We start from the raw sequence: 19,295 nt of genomic DNA, 5'->3' as shown, positions 1-19,295 counted from the left end.
GTGGTTAATGCAGCGTTTACAATATACATACCGAACCTTTCATGGTCTACATAGAGTTAACATTTTACGCCATTAGGTAAAGTGTTAAAGCCTTACCAGGCTCCCGCTTTATCCCATAGGACTCACACTCCTGCATGCTGTACTTGTCATGGATATGACATCCAGGTACACTGAAAACTCGCTTCAACAGCCATCTGTATTTGAAAGAATTTAAGATGGGAAAAACAGTCTATACATCCAACCACATATTACCATATCTTGTGCTCTTCCTTCATTCCTGAAGTTCCACATGTCCTTCTGTTATCTCCCTTCAGCTGGGAAGAGCTTCCAGTAGCATTTCTTTCAGAGGAGACTAGCTAGCAACAAGTTCTCTTAGTTTGCCTGAGAATGTCTTTATTTTGCCTTAATTCCTAGAAGATATTTTTTTCTGGATCTAGAGATCTATGTCGACGACTCTATCCTTTTCAGCTGTTTAGACATGTTTCAGTGTCTTCTGACATCCACAGTTTGTATTGAGAAATCTAGAGTCATTCAAAACTTTTTTTTTTTTTTTTTTTTAGTATGTAACATATCATCTTTTTATTTCTGGCTACTTTCAAGACATTTTCTCCTTATCTCAACTTCAGCAGTTTGATTATTATAGATATGGGTGTGACTTACTTTATTTCCCTGTTTGGGGTTCATTGAGCCTCTTAAATCTGTAAATATGTCTTTTGTCATGTTTGAGAGGTTTCCACATTATTTCTTCAAATATATTTTTCTACATGAATCTTATTTCCTCTCTCTGGGGCTCCAATGACACACAGGTTAGATCTTTTGATATTGTTGCATAGGTTGTCAACACTCTGTTTTTTGCTACTGTGTATTTAACCCGGGTGTGCTCTACCAGTGAGTCACAGTCCCAGATATTTTAAAATTTTGAGACAGGGTCTCGCTAAGTTGCCTCTGCTGGCCTCAAACACGCTATCCTCCCTCAGCCTTCTGAGATGCTGGGGTTACAGTCATGTACCACCATACCTATCCTACCATACCTATCTGATCATTTAATGTTTTCTCTCTGTTCTTCAGATTGGACTTCTCTTGGTCTATCTTCAAGTTCAATGACATTTCTCTCTTTCATCTCTATTCTGCTATTGAACTCATCAAGTGAATTTCTTATTTCATATATTGTATATTTTCAGTTCTAAAATTTCCATCTGGTTCTTTTTTGTAGTTTCTGTTTCTCAGCTGAAAATGCATGCCTTTCCACTCATTTCAGGATGGTTTACTTTGACCTCACAGAACATGCTTATAACATGACTTAAAGTCCTCATCTGGTAATTCCAACATCTCAAGACTGACTTCCGATTTCATTTTCCCCTGAAGTTTGGTCACATTTTCTTGGTTCTTTATGTATCAAATAATTTTGGATTGCATTCTGAATTTTTTGAGTAGTATGTTCTGAAATTCTGGGTCTTGCTGAAATCTTCTGGAAGTTTATTTTTAACATTTATTTGTTTTAACAGGCAACTGACCCAGATAGGTCCCATCACATGTCTGAGTTGCTTGTTCTGAAGTAGTTTCAATGTCAGTCCAGTTTTCAGGGATGTTTGAGTCTGTCCTGTGCATTCACCTCCCAGGGTCACGGTTTTGTTGTAGGTTAGTTCACAAAGCCTGTGCTGTTTCTTTGGGGTCTATGTGCAGTTTGAAGATGAGCTTGTGTTTTTTGCTGGTTCAATCACAGAATTAGGGAATTCTCTCTCTATCTCTCTGGTACATTTGTATTTCCTCTGGGCAGACAGATGGGCTTTCTTTTTTTTCTGGTTCTGGGCATTGAACTTGGGTGCACTTGACCACTGAGCCACATCCCCAGCCCTATTTTGTTTTTATTTAGAGACAGGGTCTCAGTGAGTTGCTCAGCACCTTGCCTGGCTTTGAACTTGCAATCCTCCTGCCTCATCCTCTTAAGCCACTGGGATTATAGGCATGAGCCTAGTGCCTGGCGTCCCATATTTTTTAAATTGGTGCATTTATAGTTGTACATGATGATGGGATTTGTTGTTATATATTGGTAGATGCACCCAATGTAACAATATAATTTGGCCACTATCACTCCCCAGCATTTTCCCCACCTCCCACCTGTTGTTGGTCCCTTTGTCTACTGATCCCTTTGATTTTCATGAGATCCCCGACCCCATGAAAGATGGGCTTTCTATTGATGATTTAGATGTTTGCATTACCCTATGCTGTTAATGTAGCTCCTAGAGAGGGGACAGTCTTGGGACAGTTTAAGAGAGGCAAACAAGTAACAAAACAAAGCAAAACTGGAGACTTCCCCTATATTCTCAGACTTACGTGGTCCTGATCCCCTTCTTAAACAGAGAAGGGGTTTCTCCTGGGGTTTTTGCTCTTTCTTCATCCCCTATACATTTCATGATTTAGGCTACCCTTGGATCAAAGCCAAGAGTGGAAAAAAAAAAAAAGCAAAACAAAACAGGAAACTACCGTCTTTATGGGTCATTCTTCACATTTTGACTTTCTTCCCAATCTGCTCACTGTTGTTTTACTTTTTAAAAGTCCTTGAGTAGTTTTTGTCTTCACAAATATTTCACAAATATGTTCACTTGCTGCATATTTCTTGAGCACTAACCATGTTCTAGATAGTATGTGGAGGCCCCAGATCCAGTTAGCCCACCAGATTCATGGATCTGTATCTGCAGATTCAACCAACCAGATAGAAAATATTTGGAAAAAAAAACTAATAAAAATTAAAAAAATAAAATATAAACATAAAACTAAAGTACAATAACTATATAATATTTACATTATACTAATATTTTAAGTGATCTGGAGATGCTTTAAAGTACACAGGATGACGTATATAGATTATAGGCAAATGCTGTGCCATTTCATAAAGAGACTTGAGCCTCTGTGGATTCTGTTAGCTGTTGGGGGGGCGTGGCAGATCCTGGAACTGTCCTCACTGAGCCCACTGGCAGAGGATAAGACAGAGCCAGCAAGCACAAAAGACATGTGTGCCCTCCCAGGAGAAGCAAAGAAGCTACAGTGACCATAAAAGGAGTCTGACTTAGTCCTTGGTTTAAGGAGGCTTCCCTTAGGAAGTGAGGTTTAAGTGGAGGACCCAAGGAGCCATCTGAGAACGAACAAGGAGAGGGGACAAGACACTTCCCAGTGAGGAACCACACACTTGGCAGTCTTGAAGCAGAAAGGCGGCGTGGTCCAGAAAATGGACAGTAGTCTGGGTGACCAGTATAGTTAGACAAGGGGAAAGAGGCAGGAGATGAGGGTTGCAGTGAGGAAGGAGAGGTCTGTGGATCTTTGTGGGCCATGGGAGAGTTTTTTAATTAGCACCTTGAAAAGAAGAAGCCAAACATGCCTGCAACTCTGGTATGTTTAGAATCTGATTCCATTTTACAAATGGGGAAAGGCTGAGAGAGGTAGTCTGGAGCACTGTATTTCACAGATGAAACAAGAAGGAAGATGAGGCAGAGAGGGGAAGAAATGACAGGAAAGGGACTTGCACCTGAGACTCGCCTCCCTGACCAGTGCCGTTTCTACCACTGTTCCCCTGTCCTGGAGGTCTCAGGGTAACCTTCCCTAACACTGAGAGCTGGGCATTCCCCTTCATCTTTTCTCTTTGCAGAGCCTAAAGATGTGAGTCAGGTGTGAGGTGAGTGAGTGTGTGTGTGTGTGTGTGTGTGTGCGCGTGCGCGCGCCCATGCATCCCCAATGCTAATAACATTTCTGACTGTGGCGGCAGTTTGTCCAGCACCGTGATCCACCAGTTTACATCTCCTGGGGAATTCACTGTGTTTTCGGAGTGCACAACCAGCGAGTGGCATGTGACAGCTCAGAAACAAGTAACAGTGCGAGATAAGATGGAGAAGCTCAGTGTCACTGGGTGTGCCGGCCAATCCAGATCAGGAGCCAGCCCTCTCTGCCGGGCTGTCTTTGGGGAGCCTCTGTGGATTCAGGTGGAGCTTGATGGAGGTGAGTCTGCAACACTGGGGCGGTCAAGGTGAGCTGAGGGTCCTCGATTTCCTCTGAGTTTGTCTAGGTAACTACCAGCTTTGATAAATAACAACAGTGATTACTTTGAATTAAACTACCATTTATTCATTTATTTAGCAGCTATATGTGCCATGCACTGTTCTAGGTGCTTTTCTTATGCTAGCCTACTAAGTGCATACTAGTATTATCTCCATTTTATAGATGAAGAAATGGTGACACAGAAAGGTTAAAAAATGTGCCCAGAGTCACAAGGCTAGTGAGTCAGAGAGCTCCCAGCCTTCCCAAGCCCTTCTTTGCCTGCCCATAGACGCATCACAAGAACAACTTCCATGCCTCTTCCTGTTGGGGGAATTTGAATGGGATGAGGTGGGACTGGGAAGACTCTAGCTAGGCTGACCCTACCTCAGTATAGCCAGCATCAGCCAGCAGGGCATGGTCATCTTGCTACAGTCATGACTAATATTCAGCTGTACACACTGGCACCACCACACCAGCTGTTACAGTGATGGTCCACCCAATGCTGTTTCCAGTTGGTTGCAGACATCATTCTGATTGGTCATCGTGTCTATTTTTTTATTGGCCAAGGTGTCCGTTTTGATTCAGATTAGATTCATGGCATCTATTTTGATTGGTCATAGTAGCATTTCTGATTGGTCACAGTGTCATTCTGATTGGTCATGGCATCCATTCTGATTTGTTACAGAATTCGTTCTGATTGGCTACAGTGTCCATTCTGATGCCTCAGACCATCTGTTCTATTGGCTGGTGCTCACACTGTTTCAGTAGTTATTTTAAACATCACCCTTTCTCTTGTAGAGACTTCCTGGCTAAGAAACCATCCTTGTCCAGGGCAGCATCTTTTGATGAGGTGCAGGTCCAGTGTGAGATCCGTAGCAAGCCTGTTGATGTCAGTGACGCAGCACAGAGCTGTGGAAATGGGGACGTGACTACTTACCACCGGGAGCCCTGCTCCAGCAGTACCTTAGTGGAGGGGTAAAAGGCTTGGACGGTGCTCATGGTGCTTCCTTCTGCTCTTGATTGTTTGCTGGCTGAAGAAGGATGATATTGTGAACCTGGGGAAGCCTAAAACAAACTTTTATCTATTTATTATATAAATATAATTTGGTACCAATAATTTCTCCTCCTCCTTCTTCATTATCATCTGAATTAGAAATACACTAGCTTGGAAGGAATTCTAATTTTTTGGTATAAATGAGATTTTAAGATTCTCATGATATTTAGCACCCAGTAAGGGTTCCTATCTGCAAACTGTGAGGGAGCACCCACCCAAGGTAAAGAGGCTGAGTTTTCCTGTTGGTAGGCTTCAGGCAGTCATGGTGGAGGAGGAAGAAAAGCCTCCACTTGCTACCACTGAAATAAGACTTGAGGCCCATTCTCATGCATAAAAAACAGTCCACCTCTGAGATGCTGCCTTTTCAGCTTCTTCCCTAAGGACATCCCTATCAACAAAATGTTCTAACAGTTTTGTTACACACTTCTAAGTTCAAGGGTAACCTATGGCGGTACACACCTGTGACCCCAGCTACTTGGGAGGCCGAGGCGGGAGGATCACAAGTTCAACTTAGCAAAACCCTGTCTCAAAACAAAGTATAAAAAGGGCTGGGGATGTACCTCAGTGGTAGAATACTCCTGGGTTTAACCCCTAGTACAAAAAAAAAAAAAAAAAAGGTAACGTGCATAGTAGAAATAAATTAGAGGACCCCCGCCCCCCGCCAAAAAATCACCCAGTAACCCAATGTTCAGAAATAGTCACTGTTAACATTGGGAAGTGGGTAATGTCCTTACATATTTCTTTATATCTCTTTCTGTATGCATACCTACACCTAGAATCAGACATCAAACCTTGAGTATGAACTATCAAAAGTACAAGCGCCTGCATGGTTGTTACCAATGTTTTTAAATTCTTCTTACCCCAACTAGGAACAAGAGTGACTTACACTGTGCTTTCCGGCAACATAACTCTGGCTGAGTCTGCCACCCAGACGGGCTCACTACCCTATAATCTGACCCTGGACACGGATGCTCAGGAACTGATGGGCCCCGGGGTCCACCACCTGCAGATCCAAGCCAGCAGCAACAGCACCGCCTCGGCACTCTCTGGGAACATCACTGTCTACTTTGTGGAGCTGCTGTCAGGACTGCAGGCCTCCTGGGCTTCGGACCTTGTAGAACTGGGACAGGACCTACTGATCAATGTCTCAGTGGCTCACGGCACCCCTGAGGAGCTGACTTTTGAGGTGGTGGGACTCAATGGAAGCTTCTCCCAAACGGAAGAGGATTTGGGGGAGCCATCTGGGATTTACCACGTGGCAGTTCCTGTTGAAGGTATTTGGTGGCAACCCATCCAACTTCCCTTCTCTTCCCTTTCTGACTTGGAGCCCAGGGTTCTGCCAGTCAGGTTTCAGTGTGTCCTAGATACAAGCATGATTCATGGATGGTCCTGCCTGGGTCACCCAGTGAGGATGAGACACGTTATGTGCCCTTCAACAGTTTATAGCTGCGGGGTTTCTCAACTTTGGCACTCCTGACATTTGGCACTGGGCAACTCCTTGTCACAGTCAGGGGTAGTCCTGTGCACTGTAGGATATCTAGCAGCATCCTTGGCTTCTACCTCTAGATGCAAGTAACAGCAGTCCTCCAAGATATGACAGCCCAAAATGTTCCTAGACATTGACAGATGTTCCCTGAAAGACAAAATTACCCTCTTTTAGGACCACTGGAAAAGAGTAGTATATATTCAGATTTCTTCCAACAACTGTCTGGGACAGTAGGAGCTGCAATCTATGCCCTGGGGAGAGAGGGGTTAGAACTGGAAGGCAGTAAGCATAAGATGACGAATGAGGTAGACTGGCTGGCACCAAATGAGGAAGAGGTCACAGCACACATTTGCATTGACTCAGGAAGGAGCTGCTGGACTGGAGGGAAGTGTGACTAAGGTGGTATCAGCAGGCAGGAAGGCAGTGGGGTCTCCAGCCCACCAGGACTCTGCCGGCAGCTTTTGGGGACCTCAGAGGTGTGTGAGAGAGCAGGCCACAGGGGCAGGTGCTGGCAAAAGAGACAGCAGCAGGAACGACAGGTTCAATAAGAAACCACTAGGTGTTGGCCAGGCACCCAGTGTCCAGTGCAGGACAGGAAGAACCCAGAGTTCACTGGAACTGGAAAAGACACACACCGTAGAGGCCACGATCCACACTCCCACTGGGTTTTATCCCCTCTGCTCCCTTAAAGCTGCTCAGTAGGGGAGGTTTATCCCTCACTGATTGACATCATCTCCGGGTGACCCTGCCACTTGTTTGCTCACTCTCAGATGATTAACAGACTCTTTCCCTGCCAAGGCCAACAGATTTGGACCACTCCAGGGGAAGAGGGGCTGAGGGAGGGTGGGGAAGGGGATCAGGCAGGAACCCTTGCTCTTCTGTTCCCAGGGCCCTGAAGACATTTGAAACTGCCTTTGGTGAGAGCTTCTGTGGGCTCCTGGGGCCCCCTGCTGGGCCCCACAGATTACAGCTCCCAGGACAGAGTGAGCCTCCCTTTCAGCTGGCCACATCTGCCCAGAGGCTGCCTCTCTCCCCACTCCCTGCTAGTCTCCTCATTCTCTCCACCGTCCGCAACACCACCCTCCCCCACGGCCCACACCTGCCCACAGAGAGTTCTTACCCACTATTACCCCCTGCCAGCTGACTGTGGGTATTCCCAGACCCAATGCAGCCCTCCCTTCCCTCTTCCCTCTCTCTCCACGGCCACCCCTCCAGCAGGTTCAGGGGCAGGAGTAAGAAACCCGCCCTTGGGTTCCCAACCTCAGAGAACACACACCACATGTTTCAAGGGGTCTTCCTGAAGACCCCTCTCTGCTGGGGAACCCCCCCCCCCTGGGCCCTTCCCCATAGTGGGAGGAGATGGGTTTCCAGGTATTAGCAGTCCTCTCCAAATAAATCTTCCGCACCTCTCTTCCCTTTCCCCTCTCTTGACTCTCTTTACAATTCTGTCCTTTAAGTCCTAGGCCTGAGGGCTGACTTGAGGGGTCCCACAAATCAGGTCAGCCACTCCCTGCAAGAACCAGAGAAGGGAACAGGTGAACAGGAGGAGAGAACTTTAATCAGTGTAGCCACCCTAGGAAGGGGAACCCGTGTCCTTAGCCCTGCCTTCCAGGGCCCAACAGGAAGGGCATGGGGGCCAGGGCTGGGGATTGCCCCTCGAGGCTCTCCGCAGCTGCCAGCCAGGTGGCCTTGCTCAGGTGTGGTCTGACCCCACCACCTAAGGATCAGTCAGGTGGGGTCTCTGATAAGAAGGTGGCTGTGGCCTGCGGGGTAGCTTGGACTCATCATAACATGTTTATGAGGTCATTCCCTGTTCCTGGGATCCAAGCTGACTGGGAACCAAGAGGATGGACGTGAGATAGAGGCAGAGATGCCAAGTCTTTAATCCTGCTTTCAGCCATGATTTAAACGTTTGCAGGCAAAAGTGAGAAGTCTAAGTCCTTTTACGTTGTCATGTCCTTCCCTGGGTGGGAAGGAAGTTAAGCTCCAGCCCTGGCTCCATCCCATGAACCGTTTCTTTCTCTCCCATGCCCACAATGCCCCTGTACCAATTCCCGCCATGGTTTGGCACTCCTGCCTATGGATCTACCAGACCATAGGCCCTTGAGGATAGGGACCATACTCCTTCATCTCTTGGGTCCACAGAGCCTTGCCCTGTGCCCAGCACATAGCAGGTGCTTATTAAATGCTCAGAGGTGAAAGATTCAGGCGCCACCATTCCTTCTGAATGGACTGAAAAGCACGGGCAGGGAGAGTCGTCTCAGCACAAGTTGGACAGTACACGGCAATGCCCCTAACACTGTGCCCTTTGCCCTTTGCCTTGCAGGCACCTTTCTGGTCACCGTGCAGCTGAGGAATGCCTTCTCAAACTTGAGCTTGGAGATAGGAAGCGTCACCATCACAGGCAAGGTGTTTCCTCAAGGGTGTACAAAACTTATTGCTTGGGATCTAGTGAGGGGCCCTTCAAACAGGGCTCTGAATGCATGTCTTGTACTGCAGACATTCAAAATTCTCTAAGAGGTAATGATCAAAAAATCAGAAAGAACTTGTGTCTGTGCCGAACATGTAAGATGTTTTTCTTGTCATTATTCCCTAAACAATAAAGTATAACAACTATTAATTAACATAGCATTCATATTATTTTAGGTATTACAAGTAATCTAGAGATGATTTGAAGGATATGAGATGGGCCAGAGGTGTAGCTCAGTGGTAGAGCACTTACTTAGAATGTGCAAGGCCCTGGGTTTGCTCTCCAGCACTGAGAAACAGAAAGTATAGGAGATGATATGTGTATGTTATATGCAAAAATACAACACCATTTTATATGTGAGCATTCTTGGATTGTGGTATCTGAAGGGATCCTAGAAACAATCCCCTGGGGATATTGAGGGACAGTTGTACAGTAAAACATTGAACCACTGGCATGGAATTCTGAATCGGTATTGGTTATGGTGTTCTGGGCTGTAAGCAACAGAAAGTCCAACTCAAGTCACTTAACATTCGGAGCTTTCTTGTCTCGTATAAGAGATTAGAAAGCAAGAGGTTTGATTCAATGGCCAGTGATGCTAGCAAGGACCCAGGCTCAGTCTATCTTTCTGCTCTGCCATCCTCAGGCTTTGACTCTGTTCTTATTCTTGTCTCTGATGGAATCAAGGAGGCTGCTGCTGTTCCAGACATTGTATGTCAATTCAGCATCACCCAGAAGCAGCAGAAGGATGTTGCTTTCTGTGTCCTTTCTCTCTAGCACCCAGTCATCTTCCCTCAGACACTGCTGATCAGGGTAGAATGATGCACTCAGCTGTAAAGGAGGCTGGAAAAGCAGGGATGCAGAATTTCGAGGTGCTTACAGGGGAAGGTGAAATCTGGCTGCCAAGAGGAAGGGTGGGGTAAAAGCTGTTGACTGGCCAGTCAGTTGTAGCCATCACAGAGCTTAAAGTTCATCTCAAATGCTTTTGCCAAGGACTCCAAGTGGCAAGGGACAGGAAAGAAGTTCAAACTGGACCAAGCTGAAAGGAAATTTTATCAGTTCATAAAATGAAGAGTCCAGGGGATAGACATCATTTACACAATGTCCTGGGAAACCTGCCCTCTCCACCTCTTGGTTCTGTGTTGGCGTCATCTGATTCTCTCTTCCCCAGCCCGCAAGATGGGCCCCGGCTTTGATCCCAGTCCCCAGAGGAGAAAGAACATTCCTTGTTGAGATTTACAGTGGAAGTCCCAGCCTGTCTCTTGCTGGACCAAGCTCAGTTCAGGTTCCTTCCTGGACCTGGCTGAGACCACAGGGAACTGACTGGTACTCGGTGTGGGCATATCGTGAGCATAGGCACAAAGAATAGGGAAGGGATGTGCTCTTTCCTAAAGAAGGGGGAGTGGTTGCCTGTACAGGAGGAAAACACCCTGTACTGTCCACAGCCCTCATTTCCTATGCATGACATCTGAGGCCCAGAGAGGCTAATTGGCTTTGCAGAAGTCACTCAACTAATTCATGGCAGGAGCAGAGGCAGCAACTCTTTCTCTTGATCTCTTCATCCAGGGTTGTTAGACCCTCTTCCTTCTTAAGGGTAACGGAGGTCTCTTTGGCATCTTAGCTTTGCTTCATGTAATTTTATAGACCTTCAAAGTTATAGCTGTGTGAATGAGAATTTACTGGAAGAGAATTTTTAAACAGCCAGAGTACCCAGTTCTTAAAATACCCAAGTCACTAGAATCAAGCGATCCGTATAGAATAACCCTGTGTTCCTATCAATCACCACACTCAGTTACACATTAATCCCATTCACATTTCAATGCCTTCAGAGCATATCAGATGAACATCCATTTTCCATTTTTTTAACACGGCACAGTAGCATTCTTTATAGAGACTTAGGAAGCGTAATGTAAACAGCATGGTATTGAGTGCTCCTGAAATCTTGTTTATAGATGAGAAAACTAAGACTCAGGAATAATAACTAAGCTGCCCAGGTCCTCATAGCTATAAGAAGCCCATAGGGAGAGATGAAAACACACCACGGGGTGCTGTGGCCACCCCCACTAGCTTGTCAGATCTGATTGCACCCCTTTCCTCTTGCTCTACATTCAGTAATGTTGGGTTGGTAGCTTGAGATCTACTCTGGTGGGAATATTTATGCTATGGAAATTAGCATGTGCTATAGACCAGGGCTCCTCATCCTGACCCAGCATCCTCAGCATGATTCTCTGACTGCTGTTTTGCCGTAGGGGTTGGGGGTAGGGAAGTCTTGCTGTGTTGCCCAGTTTGGTTGGTCTTGAACTCCTAGGCTCTTGTGATCCTGTTTTGGACTCCCAAGAAGCTGGGACCACAGGCATGTGCTACCATGCCTGACTGATTCTGCCTTTTGAATCTTATATGAGGTTTTCTATGAAAGCTTAATGCTCATTCCCATTGTGTTTACAGCCCCATCCAATCTTCAAGAACGAACTGGAATGAATGTTAAAGGAAAGAATGTGAGTATCTTTTATAAACACTTAACTTCACAAGAAAAAGATATTCAAGCACTCTGTTAGTTTTGATTTTGGGTTTGTTGGTACCAATAGCCAAAGCATGGGAATCCCAAAGTCCTCTTCCATCTGAAAGAAGCCCCGAAAGGATTGAAGTCAAACAAACCATGTTTTCTAACCACAACAGAACTCTGTTGTGAATCAATAATAAGCTAAATATCTCTTAGACATCTTAGAAATTAAATACAACTCTTCTATAAAAAATTACTGGACCAAAGATATAACAACAAAGGAAATCAGAAAATATCTCTAACTAAATGATAATGACAATAAAACCTAATCAAATTTGTGCGGAACAGCTAAAGCAGTACTTAGAGGAAAATGTATAGCTTTAGTGTTTATGTTAGAAAACAAGTCCACATTCTTTAGTTGTTATGACAAGATTGAGTATTCAACTCCTTGCTATTAATATTGTTCATGTGTGCATAATTCAATAACAAAGACCTATTGTGTACCTATAATGTTCAAGGTTTGTGTTAGTGTCTGGGAAGGTAACGGTGAATAAACAGAGGTGGTCCCTGCCTTCATGAAGCTCACTGAGTGAGACAAACAAAATAGAAGAATTAAGAAATTAAGAATTATGTTAAGTGTCTACAAATAACCAGCAGGGTGCAGAGATACAAATATCAGAGTAGTCTACCAAATGTGGTCAGATGAGCCTCCCAAGAGGTGATGTGAAAATATGAAGCATGCTGGGAAACAGAGTAAGAGCTTGCTGAGTGGGTGGGATGAGAAGGCCCTGAAGCTGGAAATGGCCTGAAGCCAGTGTGGCTAGAGCCTGGTGTGGGAGAAGGACTAGGATTACAGAGGTGGACAGAGGCCAAAAGGCATGGAGCCTTAGGTGCTAAGGTAAGAAATTTGGATTTTATTCTCAGGCTGTGGGAAGCCACTAAAGATTGAGTTCTACTGTAATCTCATACTATTCCAGGCTAAGATCTCTAGGCTTGAACAAGAGGCCCTAACACCTGAGCTATTCAACAGGTCCAATCAGAATTTACTCCCAGAACATTCCGAGTACCTGCCAAGCCCTTTTCCTAGAACCCACATTCTCCCCATTATTGCCCAGCCCACCCTCTCTCCCCCTCTTGTGGTTGTTCTGGGAGCCTGTCCTCCAGGGAAATGTTCCCTGGCTCCAATGACCAGTTTATAGAGGTCACAACTGGCTCTTTTTAGATTGAATCACAGCAGCCCTGCAGGTCAGATGCTATCAAACCCTCAGAGCAACAGATGCTCAGAGACTTAGAAACTGGCTGAAGGTCATGGGCTAATGAGGCAATCTGAGCTTTGGCCAGCCCCAAGGACTACATTCTTAATTTATTGCCTCTTTCCTCCACCTCTCATGATTCCCTAGACTCCCTTCCTCAAAGTTTTGTCCATTTGTATGCCTGTTTTTTTTTCTTTTCTTTTTTAACCTAACTTCAAGGCAAGGGCTGGATCTTTTACTTGTATCTCCAGGAAGGGCCTGGCCCAGAGAGGCCTGTGTCAGTATAGCTGAATGCATGGTAGACCCTGAGCTCACACTCAAAGTCACTCACCCAGTGATCCTGAGTGGATAGGTTAGGGTCTTTCTCCATTCCAAGGTTTCTACTTTGGTCACTCTTGGAACAGATTGCTCAGAGGTGGGTGTGGGTTGGCAGCACACCCTACAGCCTGTGAATGGGGAGTCTCACCATGGCTGCTTCTTCTGCAGAGAGACAAAGGGGCTATGGAGGTGCATGTTGAGCCTGGTGTGTATGCAGACCCTTTCACAACGGTCACTCTGAGCTGGCCAGATGATGACAAGGATCTACGTTTCCATTGGTCATGTGGTAGGTAGTCCTTGGGTGGTCCTTTCTTAATAAGTCATGACCTGAGGTCAGAGTTTGATGTTTTCTTGCTTTTCACACCAACAGTACTACTTAAGCCTGACATTTTATGTAATGTGTACATGCAAGAGACTGCAAATTCCATGGAAATGGGAGATGGGGAAATCATGGCAAACCAAGATTGGGTGGAGGGTGATCCTGAATGCAGGCCACAAGGGGATGTAGAAAATTAAAACCAATAATAAACTCATAAAAGCCTGTGTGCATTTTTATTACCAGCATGCACAGGCAATTCTAACAATGTCAGTGATGCAATACTCTCACCCCACCAGATGTGTCACTGCAGAGAGTCTAGAAAGGATGTGAGTTGGCATTTGTTGACAAACCAAGATGGTAGCACCACTTTTCAGAATCAGTGACCTCCTTTTTATAGGGACATACCCTAGCTACATGTGCACTCTTTTAGAAATAAGATGCATGTCATTCATAGCATGCACATTGCTTTTGCAATCCTTGTTTTCTTCCTTGAACAACATATTCTTCATATTTTAATGTTATGGAGTCTTCTTGTCCATCATTATTTTCGTAATGGCTATACAATGCACCAAAAAGTTGATGTGTGATCAATTATCCAAAAAGATGGCACATGGACCAGTGCCATCTTTTTAGATAATTAGGTTGCCACCAATTGTTTGCTGTATAAACAATACTGTAATGAACACCCTCATAGTTTGATCTTTGTTTACCTCTGTGGTTGTTTTTATAATTAAATGACCCTATTATTCTAAAAATGGAAGAATAGGGTCAAAAATCATGCACAAGGGGCTGGGGATGTGGCTCAAGCGGTAGCGCGCTCGCCTGGCATGCGTGCGACCCGGGTTCGATCCTCAGCACCACATACCAACAAAGATGTTGTGTCTGCCGAGAACTAAAAAATAAATAAAAAATTCTCTCTCTCTCTCTCTCTCTCTCTCTCTCTCTCTCCTCTCTCACTCTCTCTTTAAAAAAAAAATCATTCACAAGTTCAAGGTTTTTGATATTGCCACATGGTCGTGACTTTCTATTACTTCTCATTACTTGAATACAGAGGACACAGTGTGGGGTTTAAGTAACTGAGCAGAGCCTGCCTCTTGATGAACACATTGGAGGGGGTAGCAAGGGGTCCTCAAACTAGAAGGTAGCCACATGTGTCAGTGTTCCTGACAGACGACAGTGTTTGCTTACCTCTCTCAGGGCGATGCTGGGCTCAGTGGAGCAATTGTGTTGAGAAGCAGCTGCTCCACCTGGACCAGAGGGAGTTGGTGGTCCCACCATCCTGCCTGCCACCACCAGACTCTGCTGTCACCCTGCACCTGGATGTCCTGAGGGGCCAGGAGCTGGAGAACAAGGCAGAGCAGTGTCTCTATGTCTCTGCTCCCCTGAACCTCAAACCTCAAATCAGGTGGGCAAGTTCCTCCAGAGTTATCATTCATTCATCAGTCAATACTTACCGAGAGCCAACCCTGGGCTGGCCCTGACTTAGGGGCGGGGCTGGCAAGGGTGGGCAGACTGTCCTGGCTGTTCTCATAAGGGTTTCAGCAACAATTGGAGCAAAGGAATGAAGGGAGCGACTACACATCCATGACAGCTTCCCCAGCTGGGGGTCAGAGAGGGCTTCCTGCAGGAGCTGGGGATTAGCAGAGGTGTGCCTGGGGAAGAGGAAGTGACTTGGCCAGAGAGTGGGGGCTGGAGAGGAAACAGAGAGGGGAAAGGGAGAGAACAGAGAGCAACCAGGAAGTGAAAGTGGAGAGTATCCTTGAGATTGGAGGAGAGAGGGGCAAGAGGAGCTGAAAGAGCATGCAGGGCCTTGCAGGTCATGCCACGTTTGGGTCTCTTTCCTAAGAGTTCAGCAGAGAATGCCAGCCAAGAGTCCTGAGCAGTTAGAGACATGGTCACATCTTGCTTCAAAACACTCTGCTAGCAGAGTGGAGAATGGGTGCAGGAGGGTGGGAACCCTCAGGGAGGTTGCTCCTGCTGTTGCTGGAGTCAAGGTAAGAGCTCAGGGTAGCATGGCCTAGCAGCCTGGTCCCTGTAGCAACCAAATAGCTTATTCTAACCATGACTAACCACTGATGGATGAAGACTCTGTCTACAGGTTTGGACAGGGCTAAAGGAGCAACCTAAGGTTACAATGCAGCACAGGAATCCATCACTCCAAAACTGCTAAGATGGGGTCGGGTGGGGATTCCTGGGAGCTGTGGCAGTAGAAGAGCCTCCCAGCAGGAGCCCTGGGCTTTGCTAGCAAGAAAACAGCTGCCACCAACTGCAGCCTGCAAGGAAGGAGCAGGGAAAACACTGAATGCAAACCTCACCTTCTCTCCTCACACCACCAGTCCTCTACCAGGGCTCCCATTGGTGGGACCCAAGCAGAAGCCTGAGGGTGCAGGAGCTGGGGCATCACAGCCTGTTGAGGCCAGTCAATGGGTCACAGCCAGAGAGAGCTGGAGGACAGTCTGGAGGGGCCAAAGGAGACCATCTTGTACTAAAATATACATCAAGAGAGAAGGAAGAGTCAAGAACTTTTGAGGTTTTAAAATTTGGAAGACCCAGGGGATGGACTGGATAGAGTAGATGCCAAAGTGACCTCTCAGGGGCTCCAGGGAGGGAGTAGGGCATTACAGAGAAGACCCAGGGTTCAGGTAAGACATGGGGGTTTGTTCCATCACCTACTTAGGAGGTGTATCACCTTGGGAAAATGACATCAGTTCTCTGAGCCTGTGTGTGCTCTGGGGATACTGAAGTGTCACCCACAGGGCTGCTATAAGAATCTAATGCACTAACATCCAGGAACATGATTTATGCATGCACATGTGCTATGAAACCATAGCATTATTTCCTATTATTAGAACTCAGAGAATTGCAATAATGCATACCTGTAAACCCAGCTACTTGGGAGTCTGAGGCAGGAAGACAGCAAGTTCAAGGTCAATCTGGACAACCTAGTGAGACCCTATCTTGAAATAAAAATAAAAAACTGCTGGAGGTACAGCTCAGAGATTCAGCACCCTTGAGTTCGATCCCAGTACTACATACATAGTAAATAAATTTTAAAAAGGAGAATCACAAAAATTGATGGGTCTTATCCCCTTACTTGGCAGATGAGGCTGAGAGAGTTTCGTGACTTGCGTGAGGTGGCCATTCCTAGGTGGCAAGGACAGGACTTGAACCCGGGGTTCTGTTCAGCTGCCTGTACTTTCCACGACTTTACTCTGTGCAGTGAACAAAATGAAAGTTCAGTGAGGCCGTGAGCCCTCCAGGTGAGAACAAGGCTGTCCTTGGTAGAGGTGGGCAGCCGTGGCTTTTATTCCACATCTCATCTGGAAAAAGGCCACTGCCCACCTTCTCAAAGGACTTGGCAAGATCCCACGGCCGCCACACCCAGGGAGCTTCCTCGCCCTCTTTCTCCCTTTCAGCTGTGAGAAGAACTGTCGCCTGGTGACTGCTGGCGAAGACCTTGAGCTCAGGGTCACCTTGGGAGGCGATGCCTCAGTGGCCACGTTCAGCTGGTACTTAGATGACCCTGCCCCAGATAAGGTGAGGATGCTGACAACCACTCACAGGAAACCATCTTCCTTTTTTTACCAGACCTGTGTTGAATGTCCAGTACTGAGAAGTGGGTCAGCTCCATACGGAGCCAGTGCAGCGGTCAGGAGGGCTGGAGGACATGCCACTGAGGCACAGGAGGGACTGGTCAGCAGGCCGAATAGGTGCAAAGGAACAAAGACTGTGGGAGATGTTGACATTTATTCATATATTTGTTGATTAACTATATATCATCTTCTGAGAAGTGTCTGTTCTGTTCCTTGGCCCATTTATTGATTTGGTTATTTGTTTTGGGTTTTTTTTTTTTTTTTTGGTGTTAAGATTTTTGAGTTTTTTTTTTTTTTTTATCCTAGAGATTAGTGCTCTATCTGATGTGTGTGTGGTAAAAATTTGCTCCCATTCTGTAGGCTCTCTATTCACCTCAATGATTGTTTCTTTTGCCGAGAAGAAGCCTTTTAGTTGGAATCTATCCCATTTATTGATTCTTGATTTTAACTCTTGTGCTATAAGGAGTCTTATTAAGGAAGTCGGGGCCTATTCTGACATGATGGAGATTTGGGCCTACTTTTTCTTCTATTAGGTGTAGGGTCTCTGGCTTAATTCCTTAATTCCTAGGTTCTTGATTCACTTTGAGTTGAGTTTTGTGCATGGTAAGAAATAGGGGCTTAATTTCATTTGTTGCATATGGATTTCCAAAACCACTCTAAGATTTCATCTCACTCCAGTCAGAATGGCAGCTCTTATGAATACAAACAACAATAAGAGTTGGAGAGAATGTGGGGGAAAAGGCACATTCATACATTGCTGGTGGGACTGCAAATTGGTGCAGCCAATCTGGAAAGCAGTATGGAGATTCTTGAAAAACTGGGAATGGAACCACCATTTGACCCAGCTATCCTACTCCTCAGTTTATACCCAGAGGTCTTAAAAGCAGCATATTACAGTGATGCAGCCATATCAATGTTTATAGCAGCACAATTCACAATAGCTAAATTGTAGAACCAACCTATATACCCTTCAGTAGATGAAAGGATAAAGAAAATGTGATATATATACACAGTGGAATATTACTCTGTATTAAAAGAGAATAAAATCATGGCATTTGCATGTAGATGGATGGAGTTGGAGAATATAATGCTAACTGAAGTTAGCCAGTCCCAAAAAACCAAATGCCAAATGTTTTCTCTGATATATAGATGCTGATTCATAATGGGGATTGGGGGCAGCATGGGAGGAACAGATGAACTTTAAATAGGGCAAAGGGGAGGGAGGGAAAGGAGGGGGCATGGGGGTAGGAAAGATGGTGCAATGAGACAGACATCATTACCCTAAGTACATGTATGAAAACACAAATGGTGTGACTCTACTTTGTGTATAACCCGAGACTTGAGAAATGGTACTCTATCTGTGTAATATGAATTGAATTGCATTCTGCTGTCATATATAACAAATTAGAATGGGAAAAAAAAGACTCTAGGAGGCACTTTGGCTGATATAGTGGTGCCCAGCCAAGGTCCCCTTCCAGGCTGGTGCACCTATCCCCCAACTGCTGGGCGGTGGCTGTGGCCAAGAGCTTGCACATGTGGGGAGTCTGACAGCCCAGCCCCCTTGCCCGAAGCAGGCAGTTTCTACAGTCCCTTCTGCTCCAGAACTCCCCATGGGGCCAGGCCGAGGCTGGACAGCCCCTCAAACCTCTTCTTTTCCTCATTTCTTTCTCTGCCCTGGTCTGCTTCCCTGCCTCCCCTGCTGGTTTTCCCAGAGAGTCTCCCTCACTACACAAGCCCCCCCATCCAGGCTCCGCTTCCAGGGGACTTAAGACAAGCAGCCTAACAAGGCCTAAGACAGGCTATGCAGCCTCCAGAAAGCCAGCAGTGCCTGCCCTCCGCTCATCAGACAGAAACCTGAAAGCCCCCCTCTGGGTCAGATGCCACTCTCCTGGGGAGGCCCAGTGGCCTGACTCCCAGAGACCCTGGGCATGGCTCTTTTTCAGGAGGAGCCCCTCCCAGCTGCCTGCAGACTCAGAGGATTCTGGCGGCGTTCTCTAGTCCTGCTCCAGAGCAACACCTCCACCCTGTCGCTTAACAGCAGCTCCCTGTGGACCTGGGGCGAGGTCATCAGGATCCGAGCCACAGGTGTGAACTACCCTTCCACTTGCTGTTAGGGACCCAAGACAAACCAGAAACCATAATATGGGGCTTCATTCAGTGTAGCCGGGGGCTCTAGAGTGAATTCCACCACTGTGGGATTCTGTCTTTCTACCCGGGAGACTGGGCAAAGGATTTATCCTCTCCATGTCCCAGTCTTCTCCCAAGTAAGCTGGGGA

General features: G+C 46.1%; 1 protein-coding gene across 1 annotated transcript in view; it reads left to right on the top strand.

Annotated features, from left to right (window-relative positions):
• The window catches only part of Pkd1l3 (polycystin 1 like 3, transient receptor potential channel interacting), a 79,832-nt gene that overhangs the window by 12,302 nt on the left and 48,235 nt on the right, over nucleotides 1–19,295 (top strand). The window contains exons 6-13 of the mRNA XM_026392991.2: nucleotides 3,761–3,990; nucleotides 5,953–6,357; nucleotides 8,896–8,973; nucleotides 11,482–11,531; nucleotides 13,276–13,393; nucleotides 14,624–14,831; nucleotides 16,843–16,963; nucleotides 18,963–19,104. Of these exons, the coding sequence (XP_026248776.2) occupies nucleotides 3,761–3,990; nucleotides 5,953–6,357; nucleotides 8,896–8,973; nucleotides 11,482–11,531; nucleotides 13,276–13,393; nucleotides 14,624–14,831; nucleotides 16,843–16,963; nucleotides 18,963–19,104 (1,352 nt within the window). The remainder of the gene's footprint in view (nucleotides 1–3,760; nucleotides 3,991–5,952; nucleotides 6,358–8,895; nucleotides 8,974–11,481; nucleotides 11,532–13,275; nucleotides 13,394–14,623; nucleotides 14,832–16,842; nucleotides 16,964–18,962; nucleotides 19,105–19,295) is intronic.

The sequence above is a fragment of the Urocitellus parryii genome, chromosome 15 (assembly GCF_045843805.1).
Source record: "Urocitellus parryii isolate mUroPar1 chromosome 15, mUroPar1.hap1, whole genome shotgun sequence".
Classification (NCBI taxonomy): domain Eukaryota; kingdom Metazoa; phylum Chordata; class Mammalia; order Rodentia; family Sciuridae; genus Urocitellus; species Urocitellus parryii.
Note: the sequence above shows the minus strand (reverse complement) of the source record. Positions and strands in the feature narration are given on the sequence as shown.